The following is a 23,099-nucleotide window of genomic DNA, read 5'->3' on the forward strand; positions in this document are numbered from 1 at the left end:
ACTTCCTATTAATATCTGAGTCCAAATCTCATCCTCATAATTATGACCTCTTCTTTTCTATTTCTACAACTTCATAGGCCTATGTAGAACATGAATTGTTGTCTCTTATTATCTGTGTTCCATGTTTCCTGCCATTCTTTAGCAATCTTCAGTAATATATAATTTACCTTTACTTACAAAAGCATTAAAGGGGTAAGTTACATAAAAATCACAATTCTTTAATTTACTCATCCTCTACTTTTTCCAAATCTGTTTGAGTTTCTTCTGCTGAATGCAAATAAAGAGAATACAGGGGCAAAAAACAGCCACTGTATGGTTCAACAGTTTGGACATGGATGAGGTGAGACAAAACAGACAAATAATAGTGGAACAATAACGTTTAGCATTGCCAGTGGTGGATTTAGGCATGGCCAATGTGGGCGATCGCCCAGGGTGGGATTTTTCTGCGGGTGGCAAAAAAAATGTCCTCTAGTAAAAGCATTGAGATACGATTATTGGCAATCCCAGATTAAAGACATTAGGGGCCATTTACATTTAGCATCTTTTACACTTGCGAGTTTGTTATTCTCAATGTGCAACTGAAACAAAGCTTGTGAAAGCGAACTGATGCATGCATACAGAAAAACATTCCTGCGCACCTTGCACATGCTCTTGTGTGAATCCCGGTTGTTAGCATGCACGCTGATAAAATAAGGTGAGTTGCACATTCTGAATTTACACTCAAATAATATCTGATTGCTGACATTATAAAATGTAAAATCTAAACATGTGCATGTATTGTTCAACAGTGTATTAAGTTTTTCAGTCATTTTAAAAGCTTCTTTACAACTGTTTAGTTATTTGTTTGTTTGCTTATTTGGTTATAAATATTGTTTTTATTCTGACAAATGGACTGTAGCCCAAATAAGTTTCAACCTATTACGTTGTTACATTCCATTGTGTTTTGAATGTATTATTGTGTTTTGGTTTTTCTCTCTCTCTCTCTCTCTCCGTTCCTGCAACCTGTTTCTTAGCTAGGTGTGGAGGAGAGGAAGTTGATTGCTTGCACCTGCTACTCGTTGCCCGGCAAGCTTAAAAGCCTGCCAGTTGCAAGCCACATTGAAGCTTGCTTCCAGAGTGTGGTCTCTCTCCTGCCTGGTTGATCTATTGTGAAAAACTATTGGTGCTGTTGTGTTTAACTTGTTGAAGTTAAAATCTGTTGTTAAAGCCCCTGAAGCCATTTGAGCTCTGTTTATGAAAACTAACTTTGTGTTTGGAAGCCGTAGGGAGGTGGGTGCCATTTTATTTCTGAAACCCTTTTTCTCTTGTTTATGTTTAGTTAGGGAGTTAGTGTACATTTCTGTTGTTGATTTATTTTACTTTGTCAGTTTAGACAGTTTTACTCCCTAACTAGCTAGAGTGTACTTTTGTTTGTTGTTTTGGCCTTTCCCCCTCCTGAAGTCTATTTTTGCTTCCCAGTTTTGTTTTCCTATTGTACATTTGTTAATAAATTATTTAACTTGAATTTGGTGTGTTGTCGTGAAGGCAGGGGACTGACCCACACTCACCCCAACCAACATTTTTAAAACTTTTCACTGTTACTCCCGCTCCTAGACACTTACCATCAGGGACGTAACAGTGAAAATTGGGGGCTCATCCGGGATTTGAACAAAGTTAAACGTTACCTTTTCAAATTTGACTTTGAGAATTTTGTATTCTACAATTTGAATTTTGGGGAAGTTTTGTAACTTATTAGTGATTTTTCTTAGTCTAATTGTAGTTGTGGCTGTTTTCTTTTTTTTGGAAAGGGGCAGATAGGTTGTATTTTGTAAAATGGAGTTTGATTTGATTGAGTTTAGTCTTGCTCCCACAGTAGAAGTTTTCAATCGTTGTCGTAAGAAGGATTTGCTGTTAATTGCTGAGTTCTTTAAAATCTCTGTGTCTAGGGATGTTACTAAAGCAGTTTTAAAAGATGAGCTATATACTGAGTTGGTTAATTCTGGTATCCTACCAGTTGAGTCAAAAACTGATGGGCTAGAGGAGCAGGAATTAGTTGAAATAGCTGAAACTAATGTTGACGCTGTTCCTATTGGTATTGAGCCAATTATGGATCCTTTATTGGAGATAAAGCTAAAGGAGCTTGTGTTAGCCATTAAACAACAAGAGCATGAAACTGAACTTGTTCATCTTCGTGTGATTGAAGTACAAGCTGATAGAGACATTAAGCTGAAGACTTTGTCACTTGAGGCAGAAGCTCTACGCTATAAGCCTGTGTCAGCTCCAAGTTCAAGACCTTCCTCACCCCTGACTGCTCTTCCTGCACAGAGTAGCACTGTTAATTTAAACAAGCCTGTGTCAGCTCCAAGTTCCAGACCTTCCTCACCCCTGACTGCTGTTCCTGCACAGAGTAGTACTGTTAATTTTGGCTCTCCCAATGATGCTCGGGTTAACTTTGATGTGGCAAAGTATATTAAATTAGTACCCCCTTTTCGAGAAGCAGAGGTAGATGCATATTTCACTGCATTTGAGCGGATTGCTGAAAAACTTGGTTGGCCCAAGGACATGTGGGGTTTACTACTTCAGTGTAACTTTGTGGGTAAAGCTCAGGAAGTATGTGCTGCACTTCCAATAGATCAGTCCTTGGATTATGATGTTGTAAAAGCTGCTGTTTTACGTGCATATGAACTTGTGCCTGAAGCATATCGCCAGCGCTTTCGAGGTACAACGAAAACAGCCAAACATACCTTTGTTGAGTTTGCACGGGAAAAGAGAACCCTTTTTGAGAAATGGTGTCTGGCCAGTAAGGTTAACTCTCTCGATCAACTGCAGGAACTCATCTTGCTTGAAGAGTTTAAAAATTGTCTTCCTGAGAACATTGTGATACACCTAAATGAGCAAAAGATAAATTCCCTCTCTGAAGCTGCAGTATTAGCAGATGAGTTTGCATTAACCCATAGGTCAGTATTTTCAAGTACTCGTCAATTCAGGCATCGAGGTTTTGCAAATGAACAGGTAAAGGCAATCTCACCCGTTCTTTCATCTGAGAAGTCAGAGAAAGTAAAACCCATGCTGGATAATTCAAGCCGAAAGCGTGTTTGTTTTTACTGCCTAGATTCTAGTCACCTAATATCTGACTGTAAAGCATGGAAACAGAAGTCTGCTTCTACAAAGTCAAAGAGTGTAGCTTTTGCTCAAGCTGGTTCTGTATCTGACCCCTCATTTCAACCACTCCAGGATTCTGGATATAAACCCTTCCTGATAACTGGCTCTGTGTCTCTTTCAGCTGACTCACCAGGCCAAACAGTATCCATCCTGAGGGATACGGGAGCTGCTCAGTCTTTCATTTTAGCTGGAGTGTTACCTTTCTCTGACAAAACATACACTGGCACAGATGTACTAGTCAGAGGAATAGAACTGAGCTGTATTAAAGTACCCTTGCATACTGTCTTTTTAAAATCAGATCTGGTCACAGGCCAAGCTCAAATTGCAGTACGGAGTGAACTGCCGGTGGAGGGCGTAAGCATCATCCTTGGAAATGACCTGGCTGGAGGTAAAGTTTTTCCTTGTCCTATTGTGTTGGATAAGCCTGAGGTGACTGTACAGCCAGATGTTGTTGCTGCTCATTTCCCTGCTGTTTTTCCTGCCTGTGCTGTTACTAGAGCACAATCTCGAAAGTTGGACGATGTTGTGAACCTCAGTGACTCCTTTATGAATCCTGTGTCTGGCATGTCTGAGTGTACACTCTTCATTAACCCTGAGATTTCTTCCCCTTGTGAAAGGAGTGATTCTGATTCAGCTGCAACTTTTTTAAAAGTTGGAAAGGAGGACCTTGCTGCTGCTCAGAAAGCTGATCCTTCCCTGTCGTTGTCTCTGGATGCTTCTGTCAGCTTTGAAAAAGCTAAAAATCTGAGTGGTCCAGTTACTTACTACTGGGAGGATGGTATACTCATGCGACGATGGAAACCACAAGTAAATGGAGATGTGTTAGCTGTACATCAAGTTGTGTTACCTTCTGCTTACCGTCCCCAGGTCCTGAAGCTGGCGCATGAGCATCCTTTGGCTGGTCACCTTGGTATCACTAAGACTTACAAGAGAATCTTGAAATACTTCTTCTGGCCTGGATTGAAAAACAGTGTTGTGAGTTATTGCAGAGCTTGCCATGACTGTCAACTCTCTGGTAAGCCTAATCAGACTGTTCCCACTGCCCCTCTTCAACCTATACCAGTTATAAATGAACCATTTGAACGCTTGATCTTGGACTGTGTTGGGCCCCTTCCAAAATCAAAATCTGGTCATCAGTACATACTAACTTTAATGTGTGCTGCTACAAGATTTCCAGAAGCGTTTCCACTGCGATCTCTGCGAGCTAGTGTAATAGTCAAAGAGATTATCAAATTCTGCTCCACATTTGGCCTTCCAAAGGTCATCCAAACTGATCAAGGTTCTAACTTTACATCAAAGCTGTTTGCACAGGTTTTAAAGGAGTTGGGAGTGTCTCATCAGATGTCGAGCGCCTACCACCCAGAATCGCAGGGGGCGCTAGAACGGTTCCATCAGACTCTCAAGACCATGCTCCGGACATTTTGTGTGAGTACTGGAAAAGACTGGGTGGAAGGTCTGCCTTTGCTATTGTTTGCTGTCCGAGAAACGGTCCAAGAATCATTAGGATTCAGCCCATCTGAACTTGTTTTTGGCCACACTGTTCGTGGACCCCTAAAACTCCTCCAGGAACAACTGCTGTCTAAAGAAACATCTGCCGTCAACCTGTTGGACTATGTCAGTAACTTCCGTGAACGACTGCATAGTGCCTGTGACATTGCTAAGGCCCATATTGTGTGTGTCCAGTCGAAGATGAAGTCAAGATCTGATAAGAAATCAGTTAAACGCAGTTTTCAGCCTGGTGATCAAGTGCTTGTTCTACTCCCTGTTCCATCCTCTGCACTCCATGCTAGATTCGCTGGCCCCTATTGCATTGAAAAGAAGTTGAGTGAGACAAATTATGTAATTTCTACTCCTGAACGCAGAAGAAAAAGCAGAGTTTGTCACATAAATATGTTGAAGTCTTATGTGAGTGAAAATAAGACACCAGATTCAGCAGCCAATGAAGTTGAGGCAGCCAGACCTGTTGAGGTGAAGACTGTTGTTCTCAGTTCTATTGTGGATGGTTCTGATGAAGATGAAGTGATACCTGCACACTTTCAAAATTCTACGATATTAAGTCAGCTTGATAACTACCTTGCATACTTGCCTGAAGATCAGAAGCAATCTCTTGCCCAATTGTTTAATAAATATCCCATGCTTTTCTCTGATGTCCCTGGCAGAACCTCTATGATCACACATGACATAGATGTAGGAAACTCTCCTCCCATCAAACAACACCCTTACCGTGTAAATCCTCATAAGCGAGAGATAATGAAGCAGGAAGTTGAATATCTCCTCCAACATGGTCTTGCCACACCAAGCCAGAGCCCTTGGAGCTCCCCATGTTTGTTAGTGCCCAAGCAAGATTCAACCTTCCGTTTCTGCACTGACTACCGCAAAGTAAATAGTGTGACCAAGCCTGATTCCTTTCCTTTGCCCCGAATGGAAGATTGTGTGGACAGAATAGGTAGTGCCCATTTCATTACAAAACTTGATCTTCTAAAAGGATATTATCAAGTGCCACTAAGTCACCGTGCATCTGAGATTTCAGCCTTTGTGACCCCTGATAACCTGCTGCAGTACTCTGTAATGGCCTTCGGGATGCGCAATGCTCCTGCAACCTTCCAAAGGTTAATGCAAAAAGTGTTGTCAGGAATCCCTAACTGTGAAGCTTACCTAGATGATGTAGTGGTTTACACTCACAGTTGGGAAGAACATCTGAGTATTCTTGATGAAGTCTTCAAACAACTGACTAGGGCTTCTCTAACACTTAACCTTAAGAAGTGTGAGTTTGCCAAAGCAGTAGTAACTTACCTAGGTAAAAAGGTAGGTCAGGGTCAAGTGAAGCCTGTTGAGGCGAAAGTTGAAGCTATTTTGAAGTTTCCCATTCCCTGCAACAAAAGAGAGCTGAGACGTTTCCTTGGAATGGTGGGTTACTATAGGAGCTTCTGTCAAAACTTTGCTACCATAGTAACCCCTTTAACAGACTTGCTCAGCACTGCCCGAAAGTTTGTATGGTCCCCTGAATGTGACTCTGCCTTTAAAGCCGCCAAAGACCTCTTAAGTAGTGCACCTGTACTCTCTGCCCCTTGTTTTGACCTTCCATTCCTACTGCAAGTAGATGCCAGTTCCTCAGGTGCTGGAGCTGTGTTACTGCAAGATGTTAATGGTGTAGAACATCCAGTATCTTTCTTTTCAAAAAAATTTACCAGTGCCCAGCAAAAGTACAGTACGATTGAGAAGGAGGCCTTAGCCCTGGTGTTGGCTTTGCAACACTTTGAAGTGTACCTTGGAGGTAGTAGTTGTGTCACTGTGTATACAGACCACAATCCCCTTGTCTTTTTGCACAGAATGAGAAATTCAAATCAGCGTCTAATGAGGTGGTCCCTTATTCAGGAATTTAACTTGACTATCCAGTACCGTAAAGGTTCTGAAAATGTCGTAGCTGATGCCCTTTCGAGAATTTCCCATGCTGTAGAGTAGAAAGGAAAAGAAAAATGAGAATTTGGTTTGTATAGTTTTTTTTTTTTTTTCAAGATTGGTTAACTTGAAAACTTATGGGTGGGGGTGTTACATTCCATTGTGTTTTGAATGTATTATTGTGTTTTGGTTTTTCTCTCTCTCTCTCTCTCCGTTCCTGCAACCTGTTTCTTAGCTAGGTGTGGAGGAGAGGAAGTTGATTGCTTGCACCTGCTACTCGTTGCCCGGCAAGCTTAAAAGCCTGCCAGTTGCAAGCCACATTGAAGCTTGCTTCCAGAGTGTGGTCTCTCTCCTGCCTGGTTGATCTATTGTGAAAAACTATTGGTGCTGTTGTGTTTAACTTGTTGAAGTTAAAATCTGTTGTTAAAGCCTCTGAAGCCATTTGAGCTCTGTTTATGAAAACTAACTTTGTGTTTGGAAGCCGTAGGGAGGTGGGTGCCATTTTATTTCTGAAACCCTTTTTCTCTTGTTTATGTTTAGTTAGGGAGTTAGTGTACATTTCTGTTGTTGATTTATTTTACTTTGTCAGTTTAGACAGTTTTACTCCCTAACTAGCTAGAGTGTACTTTTGTTTGTTGTTTTGGCCTTTCCCCCTCCTGAAGTCTATTTTTGCTTCCCAGTTTTGTTTTCCTATTGTACATTTGTTAATAAATTATTTAACTTGAATTTGGTGTGTTGTCGTGAAGGCAGGGGACTGACCCACACTCACCCCAACCAACATTTTTAAAACTTTTCACTGTTACTCCCGCTCCTAGACACTTACCATCAGGGACGTAACAACGTATATAAATTTATATAAAAATTTTTGAGAATTTGATGTTTTCCCCATACATTACAAATACAAGACAGAAAGCAGATAAATTATAAAGTGGAAAATAAGGGAGAAATGTATCGATAAGTCATGACTCATATAAGAGTGAGTAGGGGGACAAAGCTAAAAAAAAAGACTTTCATTGTGGAATGGTGGTGTGACGTCATAAGGCTGCGCCGCTCCCACACTGTGATTCAACTGGAGAAAGGTTTGTTTTAAAGCTTTTACACAGATGTAAACCGACTGATTAAAATTTCAGGTTAATTTAATGCTATTTAATGTTATTTTAACCCTTTAGTACAACAAAGTACTATTTTACTAACTGTAAGGTCTATTGTTTGAATAAGATAGGATAAACTTTATTTGTCCCTGAGAGGAAATTCTTGTCTTGTGCAAATAAGTGCTACAACGTTGCTGTAAGCAGACAATAAAATAAATCAAACAAACTAAACAATTAAAAACATACCTGAATAAAGTTTGAAAAAAGCAACAGTAAAGTGTGTAATAAGTGTTTTAGTGAAGGTAAAATTTATTAAATAGCATATTGTCATTCTATTCCAAGTATACATCAATAAAATTTGAAAAATGGAGTACTAGTTTTAATCAGCTGATTTGTGGCTATTGTTTCTTGCTCAGACTTACCTGATTACTTTTTGTTAATGACTCTCATATAAAGAAACTGTTGAAGTGTTGAAGAGAAATTATCTTGTTTTTGTTCACTGTTTTTTAATTTTAAACAGGACATTTTTATTGTTTTATTCATTTTAAACAGGATAAAGTGTCCAAACACAGAGAAAAACTGCTGCTGAATTGACTGACCTCCACACTGTTATAAAGATGGCGTTTATTAAAGAGGAGAGAGAAGATGTGGAGATTGAAGAAACATTCACAGTCAAACAGGAAGATCCGCAGGAACAAACAGGTTAGTTTTAATTCTCAAAGACCAACTCAGTCATCTGATCCTCATTCAGATATATTTTAATAATAAGAATACTAAATTAAATCCATCTTGCAGCCCTGAATGTGCTACCTAGTTCTCTTAAATGCACATAAGCAGTCATTTAAAGACAGGAATGAGTTTCTTTCATCACTTGTTCTTGTGTCTTTTGTCATTCATTTCATGTATTATCAGTCTCCCATTTTCTCTACCTTTTTAACCTTCTTTTCTTGTTCTCCTACTGTTTGAAAAGCATACCTGCGCACTGGCACTATATATAAATAAATAAAAACAATAAATTTAAAAAAAGTAACTGAGCTGACGATATTCTCATAGAAGATATTACAGTGATAGTGTTGGCTTAGTACTTCCCATTTGCATATGTCACATTGATCACAATTCCCTTTTTTAATCAACTTCTTTATGGGTTTAAAGTTGTTTCTAGTAGTTATTACTAGTTCTCACAGATAGTATCTGATTTAGAATTACATCATTATTATTATAACTAATCACCAGGGATATTGTGTTTAAACATGGTTACCACGGGGTCCTAAAATGTTGTATATTCTAAGTCCTAAATTTACTGAAATATTGTGTTGTAGGTCTTACATCTTTTTTAAGCAAGTCTTTATTTTCCTTTGTTCATATTTTGCTATCCAATCTGGCCAAAACCCATACAATCACCAACAATCCATCTCAATAAACTTTAAACTTTTTTATTGAAAAAGGTCATTTTAACTCTATTTATCATAATGGTTTAATTATTTTCCTTACAATAACATTTGATTAAATGTGCTCCATGTATTTAACTACTGAGGACATGACCTGGACAGATTATTGTGCATAAATTTAGTTTATTATAGTTTTTATAACGTTTGGTTATTTTTTTTTTTTTTTAAGAAAGTTTATTTTGGATAAAAAGTGTGTGGATACCAGTAAAGCTTGCTTTTTTACACAACATTTAAAATCTTTTGCTAAGAAATATCCAAAATAATATAATATTTTTTTATTATAATATTTTTGCATAGGACAAATACAAAATCATTTGAAAAGTTCTTTAGCCCTTCATGAGACTAAAAGTTCATTCAAAATGGTCATTAAAAGTCTTAAATTTAACTTGGTGAAACCTGCAGAAACCCTGGTTTAAAGTATGTCGGAAAACGTGGATGGCCCAATTTTAAACATGCTGAATGAAATTGACACTAAAATAATTGATTATTATAAAGCATTGTACATTATTCTAAACTATATTGATGTTGTGGGATGAGGTGAGACAAAACAGACAAATAATAGTGGAACAATAACGTTTAGCATTGCCAGTGGTGGATTTAGGCATGGGCAATGTGGGCGATCGCCCAGGGTGGGATTTTCCTGCGGGCGGCAAAAAAAATTGTCCCCTAGTAAAAGCATTGAGATATGATTATTGGCAATCCCAGATTAAAGACATTAGGGTCCATTTACATTTAGCAACTTTTACACTTGCGAGTTTGTTATTCTCAATGTGCAACTGAAACAAAGTTTGTGAAAGCGATCTGATGCATGCATACAGAAAAACATTCCCGCGCACCTTGCACATGCTCTTGTGTGAATCCTGGTTGTTTGCATGCACGCCGATAAAATAAGCGCCGCTCATGTGCCATGAAACCAAATTAACAGCCTTTTGTGCAGAGGTGTCGGCACAGCGAGTTTTGCAAAGTTTATGTAACATGACGATGGTGTTACTTTCAATAAGCATGGCTATAAAGCAGAAAGGAGGGATAAAGAGTCAGGGAGAATCCTGTGTTATCTGTAATCTCCTTTCACACTGCTCATGTTATACCTGGTGTTCATGAACAGACATTTCACAATCGCAAATCCCGGGTTAACATTGTTATTTGTATGTTTATGTTGTCAATGTCCCTGATTTGGATAAACAGCAGGTCACCTTTTTAGATGGCATTTCCGCATCTTGTCGGGTTAACAGTATCTGCAAATCAGGAGAAATACCAGCATTTTAGAAAGTAGCTATTATTATACCAATACCTAAACCAGGAAAAGATCATTCAAATAATTATTGTCCAATAGCCTTAACAGTTGCCTTTGCAAAACAGTAGAACGAATGATTAATGATTGTTTATTGTGGATTTTAGAAAAAGAACAGAAGATTAATAAATATCAGTGTGGGTTTAGAAGAGGGAAAAGTACTCTTGTCCATCTTATACGATTAGAATCTTTTGTACGAGACTGATTTATTAAAAAAAGAACACAGTAGTGTTTTTTTTTTTTTTTGCTTTTTGATCTGGACAAGATCTATGATACTACCTGGAGCTGGAAATTTGCCTAATTTTATTGCAATTTTTTTATCCAAAAGAGTTTTTCGTGTGCGTATTAAAACTATATTATCTGAATTGCATATACAAGAATCTGGAGTGCCCCAAGGAAGTATACTATTAGTAACACCATTTAGTATTAAAATTAATAACATTGTAAATGCTGTTGGGAATACTATATTTTGTAGTTTTTATGTAGATGATATATGTATTAGTTATAAAGGAAAATATGTATACAGTCGAAAGACAAATTATATATAGTATATAAATTATACTATACAAGTTGTGAACGAGATAAAGCTCCTAGGAATAAGTTTTGACAATAAGTTGTCTTTTATTTATCATATTAAAGTATTATGAAATAGATGTTTTAATGCAATAAATGTCATAAAAATTTTAGCAAAGATCAAATGGGGAGCAGATAGGGCGATACTCTTAAGACTTAGTAGGACACTTATTAGATCAAAAATGGACTATGGGAGTGTAGTTTACGGATTTGCAAGGGTATCATACATAAAGATGCTTGATACGGAACATTATACAGGACTGAGACTTGCTCTTGGAGCATACAGGACTTCTCCAATTCAAAGTGTATTTACGGCAGCAGAAGAAATGTCACTTTACAACAGAAGATTAAAACTGGCTCTCAAATATGCAGTCAAGCTGAAAGCTAATAAAGACAATCCAGCATATTCTACCGTTTTCCACCCTCAATATCAGCATCTCTATGAAGCCAGACCCAGATACATCAGATCCTTTGGAATTCAAATAAAAACTCACTTGGAGAAGTTGGATATTAATCTATATATTAATAATATCATCTAATATTAGTTGGATATAATAACAACGATACATGTATGCCATATACCACCTAAAAGCCAAATTAAAAAGCCATCTATTATAATGCAATTGTCTCAGTTTAAAAAAAGGGAAATCCACCCAAATGTTGATCAGGAAGAATTTATACATATCCGATGCAATCTACCAACTTATGTACCAGTGTATACAGATGGTTCAAAATGAGATGGATGAGTATCTGCTGCAGCAGAGATTGGTTCAGAGTGTTTCAGAAAGAGTATTCCTGGACAAAGCTCGATATTCACAGCTGAAGCTTGTGCACTGTTTTTCACGTTTTCATTCGTAAAGTATTTTAAATGTTTTTAAGAAATGTTTGAAAAGGTGCCTTCTGGAGCACTTTTAGAATATTTATCTATAATCAAACTAAAAGATTGTTTATGACTGTTTTTAGTGCTGCTGTTACTTTTTTTATATAATGCATGTTTGTTAAGAAACTGATTTGATTTTATGATTATTTATTGTATTATGTATTAGTATATGTTTTTGCCATGAATATAGCCAATGACACTATTTACATTGTAAAAGCACTAGATAAATAAAGATGAATTGAATTGAATCTGCTTAAATGTTTACACGTTAGTGGACCAAACAAAATATGATCTGATTAATTTTACATTTAATGTGCATCAAAATTACAGTGGTGTAGCCAATGTATCCAGTGTCTTTACTTTTTAGCTTTTAATGGGAGTTTTTAAGACTTAATAAAAACTTATGTTTTATTTATTTATTTCAGACCTAATTGAAGAGAAAGAGGGAAGTAAAGAGGAGGAACATCATGTCAAAATTGAGGAAAAAACTCATTTACAGACTGATGGTATTTTAAAAAGGAGAGACAAGAATCGTTTCACCTGCACCCAGTGTGGAAAGAGTTTGGCAAGCAAAAGCAGTCTTAAGATTCACATGAGTATCCACACTGGTAAGAAATCCTTCACATGCCTTCAGTGTGGGAAGAGTTTCAACCAAATATCAGCCCTTAGTAAACACAAAAAAATCCACACTGGAGAAAAACCATACACATGCACTCAGTGTGGGAAGAGTTTTAGCCAATCATCAAACTTTAATCTACACATGAGGATCCACACTGGAGAGAAACCATTCTCATGCAGTCAGTGTGGGAAGAGTTTTAACTGCTCCTCCCACTTTAAGCAACACATGAGGATCCACACTGGAGAGAAGCCATTCACATGCACTCAGTGTGGGAAGAGTTTCAGTCAATCATCAAACTTCAATCTACACATGAGGATCCATACTGGACAGAAACCATTCACATGCACTCAGTGTGGGAAGAGTTTCAGCCAATCATCATCCCTTAATCTACACATGATGAGCCACACTGGAGAGAAACCATTCACATGCACCCAGTGTGGAAACAGTTTTAACCGGTCATCACACCTTAATCAACACATGAGAATCCACACAGGAGAGAAACCATTCACATGCACTCAGTGCGGAAAGAGTTTTAACTGCTCATCACACCTTAATCAACACATGAGAATCCACACTGGTGAAAAATCATTCACATGCACTCAGTGTGGGAAGAGTTTCAGCCAATCATCAAACCTTAATCAACACATGAAGATCCACACTGGAGAGAAACCATTCACATGCACTCAGTGTAGGAAGAGTTTCAGCCAATCATCATCCCTTAATGATCACATGAAGATCCACACTGGAGAAAAACCATTCACATGCACTCAGTGTGGGAAGAGTTTTAACCGCTCATCAAACCTTAATAAACACATGAGGATTCACACTGGGGAGAAACCCTTTACATGCACTCAGTGTGGGAAGAGTTTCAGCCAATCATCATCCCTTTATCAACACATGAGGATCCACACTGGAGAGAAACCATTCACATGCACTCAGTGCGGAAAGAGTTTTAACTGCTCATCACACCTTAATCAACACATGAGAATCCACACTGGTGAAAAATCATTCACATGCACTCAGTGTGGGAAGAGTTTCAGCCAATCATCAAACCTTAATAAACACATGAGGATTCACACTGGGGAGAAACCCTTTACATGCACTCAGTGTGGGAAGAGTTTCAGCCAATCATCATCCCTTTATCAACACATGAGGATTCACACTGGAGAGAAACCATTCACATGCACTCAGTGTGGGAAGAGTTATAGCCGATCATCATCCCTTCATCTACACATGTTGAGCCACACTGGAGAGAAACCATTCACTTGCACTTGAGCCGTGGTCACACTGGACTTTTCTCCCCATAGACTACCATTCATACACACTTGAATGCATCAGACCTGAAACGCAATTTCATGCATCAAGTTTCACAGTTCACTACGTTGCAAAGATCAAGCTTGGTGAACTCTGACCTGCAATATCGTATCACTTGACTGTGTGAGACCAATTAAAGATCAAAACATGACCTCTTTTGAAAGAAATTTAAAATATGGACCAATCGCTCACTTTTTTAATGACTAATCATTTTGTTTAATCCCACCCCTTTTTGCAGCACCATACAAAACAATTTCCCATGCTCAAACTCTAGTGTGACCGCAGCTCCGGTGTGGAATGAGTTTCAGCAACTCCTCGACCTTAAACATGAAGACCAACACTGGAGAGAAACTATTGCACTCAGAGTTGGGAAGAGTTTCAACCGATTAGCAAACCTTAATAAACACATGAAGATCCACACTGGTGTGCAAGAATATATGGTCTTGAGTGTGAATGCCCGTGCACACTGAGATGTTTTTTGCTTATGTTTACCGTCAACGTTTAACGTCTTGTAACTATATAAACGGCGTCAGTGTGATCGTGCACAGCAACGTGCAAAACGCCAGGTGTAAAAGCGTCAATTAAAAAAAACGCCTTATGCTCGTTTTTTTTTTTTTTTATTTGACGTGCCGTGTCAAAACCTTCTCCACCAGTTAGGTTGACACTTTTGTTCATGTGCACGGAGCTGCTGAAGTTACAGTAAACAGCACTTGGAGGCACTCAAGTGCAAAATTGTCAATGTGATATGAACGTGGAGCTGCTTATTGCACTGGTGAACAATAATAATTTCTTCTTCGCTAGAGCTGGCGCTGCTGCTTGAACCATCTTGTTCGAGTCACCAATAACTCTAACAACAAGTGTGTGAACTTTCTATCTTCTTCTGTGTTACAAGCGGATGTCGGAAGCTTGAAGTTGTGTAGCACCATCTAACATCAAAGAGTGGTTTGCATACTCTTCTGCTTGAAGCCAGTGAAAATCACTGGGGTTTGAATGCTGAAAAACTACTCGTAAAACGCTGATCATAAACGCAAATGAAAAGCATCCCGGTGTGTATGGGCCTTGAGAAGACTTTTATTACAGCTCCAAAATTGTAACCGCACCAGACGATTCACACTGGAGAGACCGTAAGTGTCCACACAGTGACAAGAGGTTTAATCAGTTAACACATCTGAAAACACCAAAAAGGATTCACACTGGAGAGAAACCGTACAGATTTGATCAGAGTCTACAGAGTTTCGCTCATTCTGCACATGGACAACATGACATGAATGCAGCAAAACATTTTCTCATGTGCAAAGGATGTTTCATGTCTGAATAATGTTTGGAAAGGCTGAGTGAGGGTATACTGTTTTCGAGGCGTGGTTGTAAATGTGTTGCGCTCCTCGCATTTACCGTAAAGACAATGATGGCGGCTTCATAACCATCTGGCAAACAGCACCTCTGCGGCTTAAATCTCTTTGCAAGTGATTGTACAGGTGCGGATACATCTGTACTCCACTCTCCAGTGTATTCATGTAGCTAGTGTTGTTTTGGACGATGTTCTCTGTCTGACTCCCTGAATAAGAAACAAATCACTGGGAAGACACCACACATCAAAGAGGATAGAGCTCCAGGACAGTAAGTTTAAAGTATACGAGGGCCTCAAGTTTAGAAAGCCCATTCAATTGTCCTGTGTTACAGCTTTTGTTTGTAAAGTTTCTTTAGTTTTAGGTTCAAGATTCTTTCTAGTTTACTACATGTATTTTTTTTGAGTAGAAAACAAACTTTCAATATTTTATGATTTAGGCAGAGCGACATGTATAAAGTTTTACAATATTACTACACTGTGATGATTCCAAGACTCCAGATGTGGTAAATCCTGATTGGATGCCTGCATTACTCATCAATGGGTATATAAAAGTTGTTGTGCTAGCTACCCCAGTATGCTGTGGCTACTCGGGAGTCCTCATATCAAGACCTGCCATTTCATTGACTCTTTAATACTTCTGCATACAGTGTTTAACTCTACTGCAGCTAAACAAGCTCATAAACCGTCATGTTTAGAGTTGTTTTGAAGCTAACTTGCTGTACTATTTGATCGTTGACATTTCATGTTAATGCGAGTGCAACATATTCACATTTTAAGAGACTTAAACATATCTGCCTCAGTTTGCATAAATTTTGCCTATGCAAATTCCTCTTCTTTAAACAAAGAGCCATAAAACCAGGATTCAAGGAAGTTAGTATCTAATTGGTCAACTTTCCATGGAGGGTGGATCCGAACCCGCCCTATAAAGCTTGTTCAAAGCAACACCCTCGCTCTCTTGAACCATGCTCTCTTAACCAGCAGCTCTCCTAAACCTGCTCTGCAACTCTCTGGAACCGTGCTCTCAAAACCGCAACCTCTTCAAACTCTGCAACCTCTTCAACTTGCTCTTCTTTAGAAAGAGCTCCTCTTCAACTCTTCTTCTAAAAAGTGACTCTCTCTTCAACCCAAGTCATAGCAACGACCTAAGAACGAGACCTACGCAAAGAAACCTCCAAGAAAGCAGGCGGAGACCCAGACGGAAAGGGTTAATCGTACAGCTCGGACTTTAACATCTGAGATACCTTCCTTTCTTTATTTTCCATTGAGAGTCTAGTTCAGTTTAGTGCGTCGCAAACCAGTAGACCTCATGACTGGCCCCTTTGCCTTTGGTTTGCTCTTACAAAATCTGAGGTTTTCCTATCATTACATTCTCTCAACCTCTCACTTTACTTTCTTTACCCTTCTCTACACTTGTATGAATGTGTGTTTGTGTTAGGTGTTTGTTTCTGTTAGATTGGTCAATAAAGTTTCATTTTGTATAAAGAAAGGTGCCTGTGTATATTTATGAATCTAATGTCTTAAACTTCGATCTTGTTACCCTCCTCAAACATAAATGGGTTTTTATTTTTGATAGCAACAGCCATAATAAACTCGACTGTCCACTCGAACGATCGCTGGAAGATTTGTTTGTTCGGATCTAAAGAGTCAATTTGTTTAAAGCCCCGTTCAAATGAATCTTCTTCCCGTTAAGCTAATCCACTATATATATATATAAGGTATATAAGGTCCTCTCCCTCAGAAAACGGATCACTCGCATGTCACAGGCATATCTGTATTAAGAAACGAAGTGAAAAACAGATAAAATAATGGCAGACATTTAAACAAACTAATTTATGGTATGCCTGAATGACAAACAATTGCGACAAAGGCTAAATTATCTGTGTATATTTACCTTCTTGTCAGGATCAGTCGGAACTCCATTCTGTGTCAAGGACAAGTCCAGCTGATGGTCTTGATAATGGAAATGTGAGCTTTTTTACTACCAGCTTAATTGCACTAGAGAGTCTCAGTAATCATTGAGTAGTACCTATCAACCTATCGAGCTGTTTTCCACACACACCGCAGGACAGTCTGACCTTCCAAAGATGATAAGGCATCTACAATAGGAGTTTGTGTGTGAAAAATGCTCTGAAGTGGGAGTCTGATGATAATTGGGCCGGCAGCCCCACTGTGTAAAGCACTTTGAGTGCCCAGAAAAGCGCTATATAAATGTAAGGAATTATTATTATTATTATTAATAATTGAGTGCTGGCTCTGGTGGATTATACCACAGCTTCAGATCAGTGCGCAGCCGCTAGTTTGTCCACAGAGCTGATGAAATCCACTTCTGATTCTGAGGTGGTATGGTCCCTATCAGCTTTAAAGGCAGCAAGCAAGGATCTGAGCCAGGAGCACTCTCCATGTCAGCAGTACGGTAAGCCGTGGGACCAGCCACAGATGGAGCAGTAGAAGGGACTAAAAAAGAGGTGGTACTAGCTAATGCAGAAATCACAGGTGCAAGAGGAGCAGAATTGGTACCAGAGGATGAGGCAGAAACTTTCACATCCTATATAAATAAAAGAAGGATAAATAAATATGCATTACATGATTGCATATCACTTATAAAGAATGCTTATTTAAACTTTCATTGTGTGTAAAAAACAAACTGAATTGGTCACACTATACAATAAGGTTCATTAGTTAATGTTAAGTAATGCATTTACTAACATGAACAAACACTGAACAATACATTTACTACAGTATTTATTCATGTTAATAAACGTTAGTTAATGAAAATACAGTAGTTCATTGTTAGTTCATGTTAACTCATGGTGCATTAACTAATGTTAACAAGCATGGACTTGAATGTTAATAATGCGTTAGTAAATGTTCAAATATGATTAATAATTAATAAATGCTGTTTAAGTGTTGTTCATGATTAGTTCATGTTAGTAAAGGCATTAACTAATGAACCTTATTGTAAAGTGTTACCACTTAATTTAAGAGTTTCTTACAGCTCCAGCAGCAACAGATGATATCAAGGAGGTGGTTGTAGATACAGGAGAGGGAGCAAGAGACAGAGACAACTTCCTGGAACTGACAAAACTGCCAATCTCAATAACCTGTTCACATATCACCACATTCGCCCTCCTCCAAACACTATCCAGTCCGGCAAGCGCTTTATTACCTTGCAAAATGGCTAGTAACATTAACGTAATCCCAGACATCCCAAGACTCCCGGAAGTTTCACGAGTCTCCTGCCAATGCAAAGAGACTCCTCGATGCCCGCAAATGAATGATAATCTTCTGGAAATCGCGCGTCTCCCCCCGTTGCTTAAATTCGATGCACACCTCTCTCCACCGCATCCCTCTCAGCTCTTCAGGTACGTTTCGCACAACTCACCCCCGCCCCTCAGGTACATCGCACGCACATGCCTCCACTGCTCTTCAGATTCGTCACACACACACGCCCCCACCACTCTTCAGATACATCGCGCATCATCACCACCACCAAGAGAGTGGTGGAAAATAACAATAACATCTGCTAAGACAGTAAGCTATTTTAGCGGTAATATTTGAGCATACCATTTCATTTACACTGACATCATGGAATCAGTAACTGGAACTGGAACAGCACTCAGACAGGCAATTCCTACAGATTCGAACAGGGCAAAACAAATCACAGAGGCGATCGGTTCATTTATAGCTGTGCATATGAGGGATCTTAATCGGTAGTGGAAATTTCGGGTTTTAAAAAAATGTTAAATGTAATAGAACCCCGTTACATTATTCCTTCATAAGCCCATTTCAGTCAGATAATTCCTGCTTTCAGATCCACTAAAATGGCAGGTGACGGTCAAATCAACCAGATCTGTGCTGTCAGAAGATAAGGTGGACACACATCTTTCTGAAAAGAAAAAAATACTTAAAATTGATTGAAACTGAGTTCCTTATAAAAACTAAATTGTTCTTTTCTTTTAATTTGTTTAACTACTACAATAGTATATTAATATTTTATTGGCAGCTTTTTGGTTTTGAGTATAAAGAAGGATTTGTTTTATTTGCTGCTAAGTAGAAAACCCGGAAGTATAGCTGTATCACTGTTTAAAGTAAAGGAAATAAAAACAAGATCATACTTTAATGATGTTAGTTTTAATACATAAAAAATTTAAATCAGAGAAATCCTATGGCTTTTTTTTTTTCCGTTATCGAAAACATACCGAACCGTGACACCACTGTGTCATATCGAACCGAACCGTGATTTTTGTGAACCGTTACACCCCTAATATATATATATATATATATATATATATATATATATATATATATAAATATACACGGACGTTTCTGGAGACCGGGGTTTACGTGGCCGGAGGTATGTATGGCCGCATTTCATTTTTTTGAGCTAAAGCTACAGGGCGGTGTGACGCCGCTCCTCTAACATTCAGGACGTACCATTAGCACAGCCTGCACTAAAGGGAGGTTGGAGATTATGGATGGCAACACATAGTGCAACGTCAATGTCACCTTGAAAAACCTGCCATAACCTGGATTCGAAGCAGGGTTACTGCGACCACAACACAAAGTACTAACCACTATACGATCACAGCGAGCTACAGGAAAGCCACTAAACTGTCACTCTCTGTCATATGTCTTTAAAAATGGAAGGCCCCCAGTGCAGTAAGACAGCATGCGCTGCCGTTTTATTTTTGTTGCTTTTCCCTTCCAGCACTGCCCTTTTCCCCAAGAAATAATGGAGTTGCAAACTAAGTCCTGCACACTGCCTGGACGTAGTCATGCTGGCATCAAAGGTCCCGTTGCTCATATCGAATCCCTAGTCTTCCACACTTTAGGAAACGTAAGCATTCAGGACATGCCATTAGCACAGCCTGCACTAAAATTCCCTTCCAGCACTGCCCTTTTCCCAAGAAACAATGTAGTTGCATACAATCATGGAAGGTTGCAAAGTAAGTCCTGCACACTGCCTGGACGTGGTCAGCAGGATTCGAACCTGCGCAGGGAGACCCCAATGGATTTCGAGTCCATCGGCTTAACCACTCGGCCACAACTACAAGACTGACTGTACAGCCATGTCCTCATGCCTAGTACACGTGTTGTGCATCCAGATGAAACTTTCGGCAAGCGATAGCTCAAAGGCACAAGCTGTGGCTCCACAAAAAGAGTCTTGCACGCCCGAACAGGGACTTGAACCCTGGACCCCCAGATTAAAAGTCTGATGCTCTAGCGACTGAGCTATACGTGCTTCATGACAAGGCTTCTCAAGTAGGCAATGTTTAGCTTTGTGGTCGGCGCAGACCTTTACGGTAGACAAAAGTTTACCGTGAGGTTGGGTTTATGCTTATGGTTGGTGTAGATGTTGCTAAAACACAACAGTTTACTGTGAGGTTGGGTTTATGGTTGCTGTAGGTGCAGACATCGGTACAACACAATAGTTTGGACTCCATGTCATGTAGGAGACATTAAATAGATCAATGACAACTGCAGAAGGTCTTTTTGTTGTTGTGGCAATGAACAGAGACTTAACAATTGAAAAGATTCCTTCCATGCCTTAGAAGCCTAACTTGATCAATGCTTATCTTCACAGCATGCTGGCATCAAAGGTCCCGTTGCTCATATCGAATCCCTAGTCTTCCACACTTTAGGAAAGGTAAACATTCAGGATGTGCCATTAGCACAGCCTGCACTACAAGGAGGCTGGAGATTACGGATGGCAACACAGAGTGCAACGCCAATGTCACCTTGAAAAACCTGCCATGACCGGAATTCAAACCAGGGTTGCTGAGGCCACAACACAGAGTACTAACCACTATACAATCACGGCGAGCTATGGGACAGCCATTGCAGTCCTTGTTTGGTATGTTCCTCCATGTGATATGGTCCTTCCTGTTCAGTGAGCACACACTGTTGTTTTTCTTCTCCTACCAGCACAACACTTTTCCCCAGAAACACTGGAAATGCAAACAATTGATGACTGTTGCAATTTTAAAAAGTAACAGGATGTGGGTATAGTCTGCAGGACTTGCACCTGCAGGGGTAGACCCCAATGGATATCAAGTCAATCGCCTTAACCACTCAGCCACGACTACAAGACAGCCTGTACTCCCATGTCCTCATGCCTAGTACACGTGTTGTGCATCTAGATGAAACTTTCAGCAAGCGATAGCTCAAAGGCAAAAGCTGTGGCTCCACAAAGAGTCTTGCATGCCCGAACAGGGACTTGAACCCTGGACCCTCTACCGATTCCACTAAAGCTGGGAAACAATAGTCTGTTTTGGAAGGGGAAGAAAAAAATATGAAAAAAAGAAGAAAATTTGAGAAATTCAGAAAGAAAGAAGTGAAATTAAGGTTTTATTTTGGCATTTCTGCCCACCAGAAACTACTCAATGCATATATAACAGTACTAGTTCAAGAAATATGTCCATAAATAACACTTTGGGTAGATCACAAGGTTGAAGGTTCAATTCCCGACTGGAGCAGATATCTCCAACCAGGTTTAGTAATGGGTCAATCATGAACAAGTCCTCTATCGGGTCTGAGTCACTCGTTCCTCACGGGCCAATTATATGCGTTTAGAGCTGGAAAAAAGAATTGAACCGCTCATCTCTCGAGTTCTCAGGTTTGAGTCATTCTGTCGCGTAAATAACAAATGACTCAAGACTTAAAAGGTGAACTAATTATGATGGCTTCTATCGGCTCAGACTGTGTACATTAGTTAAGATTATATGTGACTGCCAGTGTAACATGAACGAACCACTGACATTAGAAGACATGAAGAGTTGAGCTGAGCAAAGTGACAAAAATGCTTTCATTGACAAAAGAGCAGGGAAACATTGAATTATTATTTTCTCTTTCTTATAGTATTCTATTTATGACTTATGTGTCATGCAATCAACCTTTTGAGCTAGTTGTAGATGTGTTTGGAAGCAATTCGTAAAATTTTAATAACATTTTGGCAAATTGAACCAAGTGAATGAAATGACTAGAAAAAAGACTCAAAGATCCGAGCCAGTAAAATGATCCGAACTTCCCATCACTAACCAGGTTTTTAAATGGATGCATGTAGTATGTAATAAATAATGCACTTTGCATTGCTTGAGAAAAAATACCAAATTTTTATAATCTATTTTACAAATGAAAGTAATTAGAATTTACAGTTTGTACTTGTTTTCTCTGAAATGATGCAGGCAATCAATAAAGATAAAGACCTTACTGTTTAAATATATTGCAGTTTATTACAAAATATACATCGAAACACACACAGCAAGCATATGACAGAAATAAAACAATTATATATAAAATACAATTTTTAAATTAATTAAAACTAAAGTATAAAAGGTAGAGGATTCTTATGTAAACACAGCAAGCATATTACATAAATAAAATGACTATATATATAAATAAATCCTATTTTAAAATAAATTAAAATGCAAATACAAAAGTAAATTAGTAAAAAACAAGCAAGTACAGTTGAAGTCAGAATTATGAGCCTCCCTTTTGATATTTTCTTCCACTTCAAAATATTTCCATAATAATGCTTAACAGAGCAAGGAAATTTTCACAGTCAGATAATAATAATAATTATTATTATAAATAAATATAAACTTTCACAGTATTGCCGATTTTTTTTTTTTTTCTGCTGGAGAAATTCTTATTTCTTTGATTTTGGCCAGACTAAAAGCAGTTTTAAAATTTTTAAATTAATTTTAAGGTCAGAATTATTAGCCCCTTTAAGCTATATATATATATATATTTTTTTTTCCCGATAGTCTACAGAACAAACCATCATTATACAATAACTTGCCTAATAAATTACCCTTACCTGTCTAGCTAACCTAATTAACCTAGTTAAGCCTTCACATGTAACTGTAAGCTGTTTAGAAGTGTCTTGAATAACATCTAGTAAAATATTATTTCATAAATGTGTTAAAAAAAAAAAAAACTTCTCTCTGTTAAACAGAAATTGTGGAAATAATTAACAGAGGGGCTAATAATTCT

General features: G+C 38.5%; 2 protein-coding genes, 1 non-coding gene and 1 pseudogene across 8 annotated transcripts in view; 2 read left to right on the forward strand and 2 right to left on the reverse strand.

Moving 5' to 3' along the window:
* zgc:113135 overlaps positions 1–23,099 on the forward strand; it is a 1,020,739-nt gene that overhangs the window by 990,976 nt on the left and 6,664 nt on the right. The window lies entirely within an intron of this gene.
* On the forward strand, positions 7,566–16,590 carry LOC137490882 (uncharacterized). Of its 3 annotated transcripts, none has more exons than XM_088650330.1 (4): positions 7,566–7,619; positions 8,152–8,333; positions 12,249–13,380; positions 13,634–16,590. In XM_088650330.1, exons 2-4 carry the CDS (start codon positions 8,249–8,251, stop codon positions 13,680–13,682), a joined length of 1,266 nt encoding a protein of 421 aa, XP_088506456.1. In that variant the 5' UTR covers positions 7,566–7,619; positions 8,152–8,248; the 3' UTR covers positions 13,683–16,590. The 3 variants fall into 3 exon arrangements, with proteins under 3 accessions (XP_088506456.1, XP_087104811.1, XP_087104809.1); XM_087248685.1 differs by having other exon boundaries at positions 8,184–8,333; XM_087248683.1 differs by having other exon boundaries at positions 8,184–8,333; positions 12,249–16,590.
* Positions 16,992–19,908, reverse strand: LOC148682205 (uncharacterized; annotated as a pseudogene).
* trnas-cga (transfer RNA serine (anticodon CGA)) lies at positions 20,074–20,155 on the reverse strand. Its single transcript has one exon. It is a non-coding gene; the product is annotated as a tRNA-Ser (tRNA).

This window comes from Danio rerio, chromosome 4 (genome assembly GCF_052040795.2).
Source record: "Danio rerio strain M-AB ecotype USA chromosome 4, GRCz13ab, whole genome shotgun sequence".
Taxonomy (NCBI): Eukaryota; Metazoa; Chordata; class Actinopteri; order Cypriniformes; family Danionidae; genus Danio; species Danio rerio.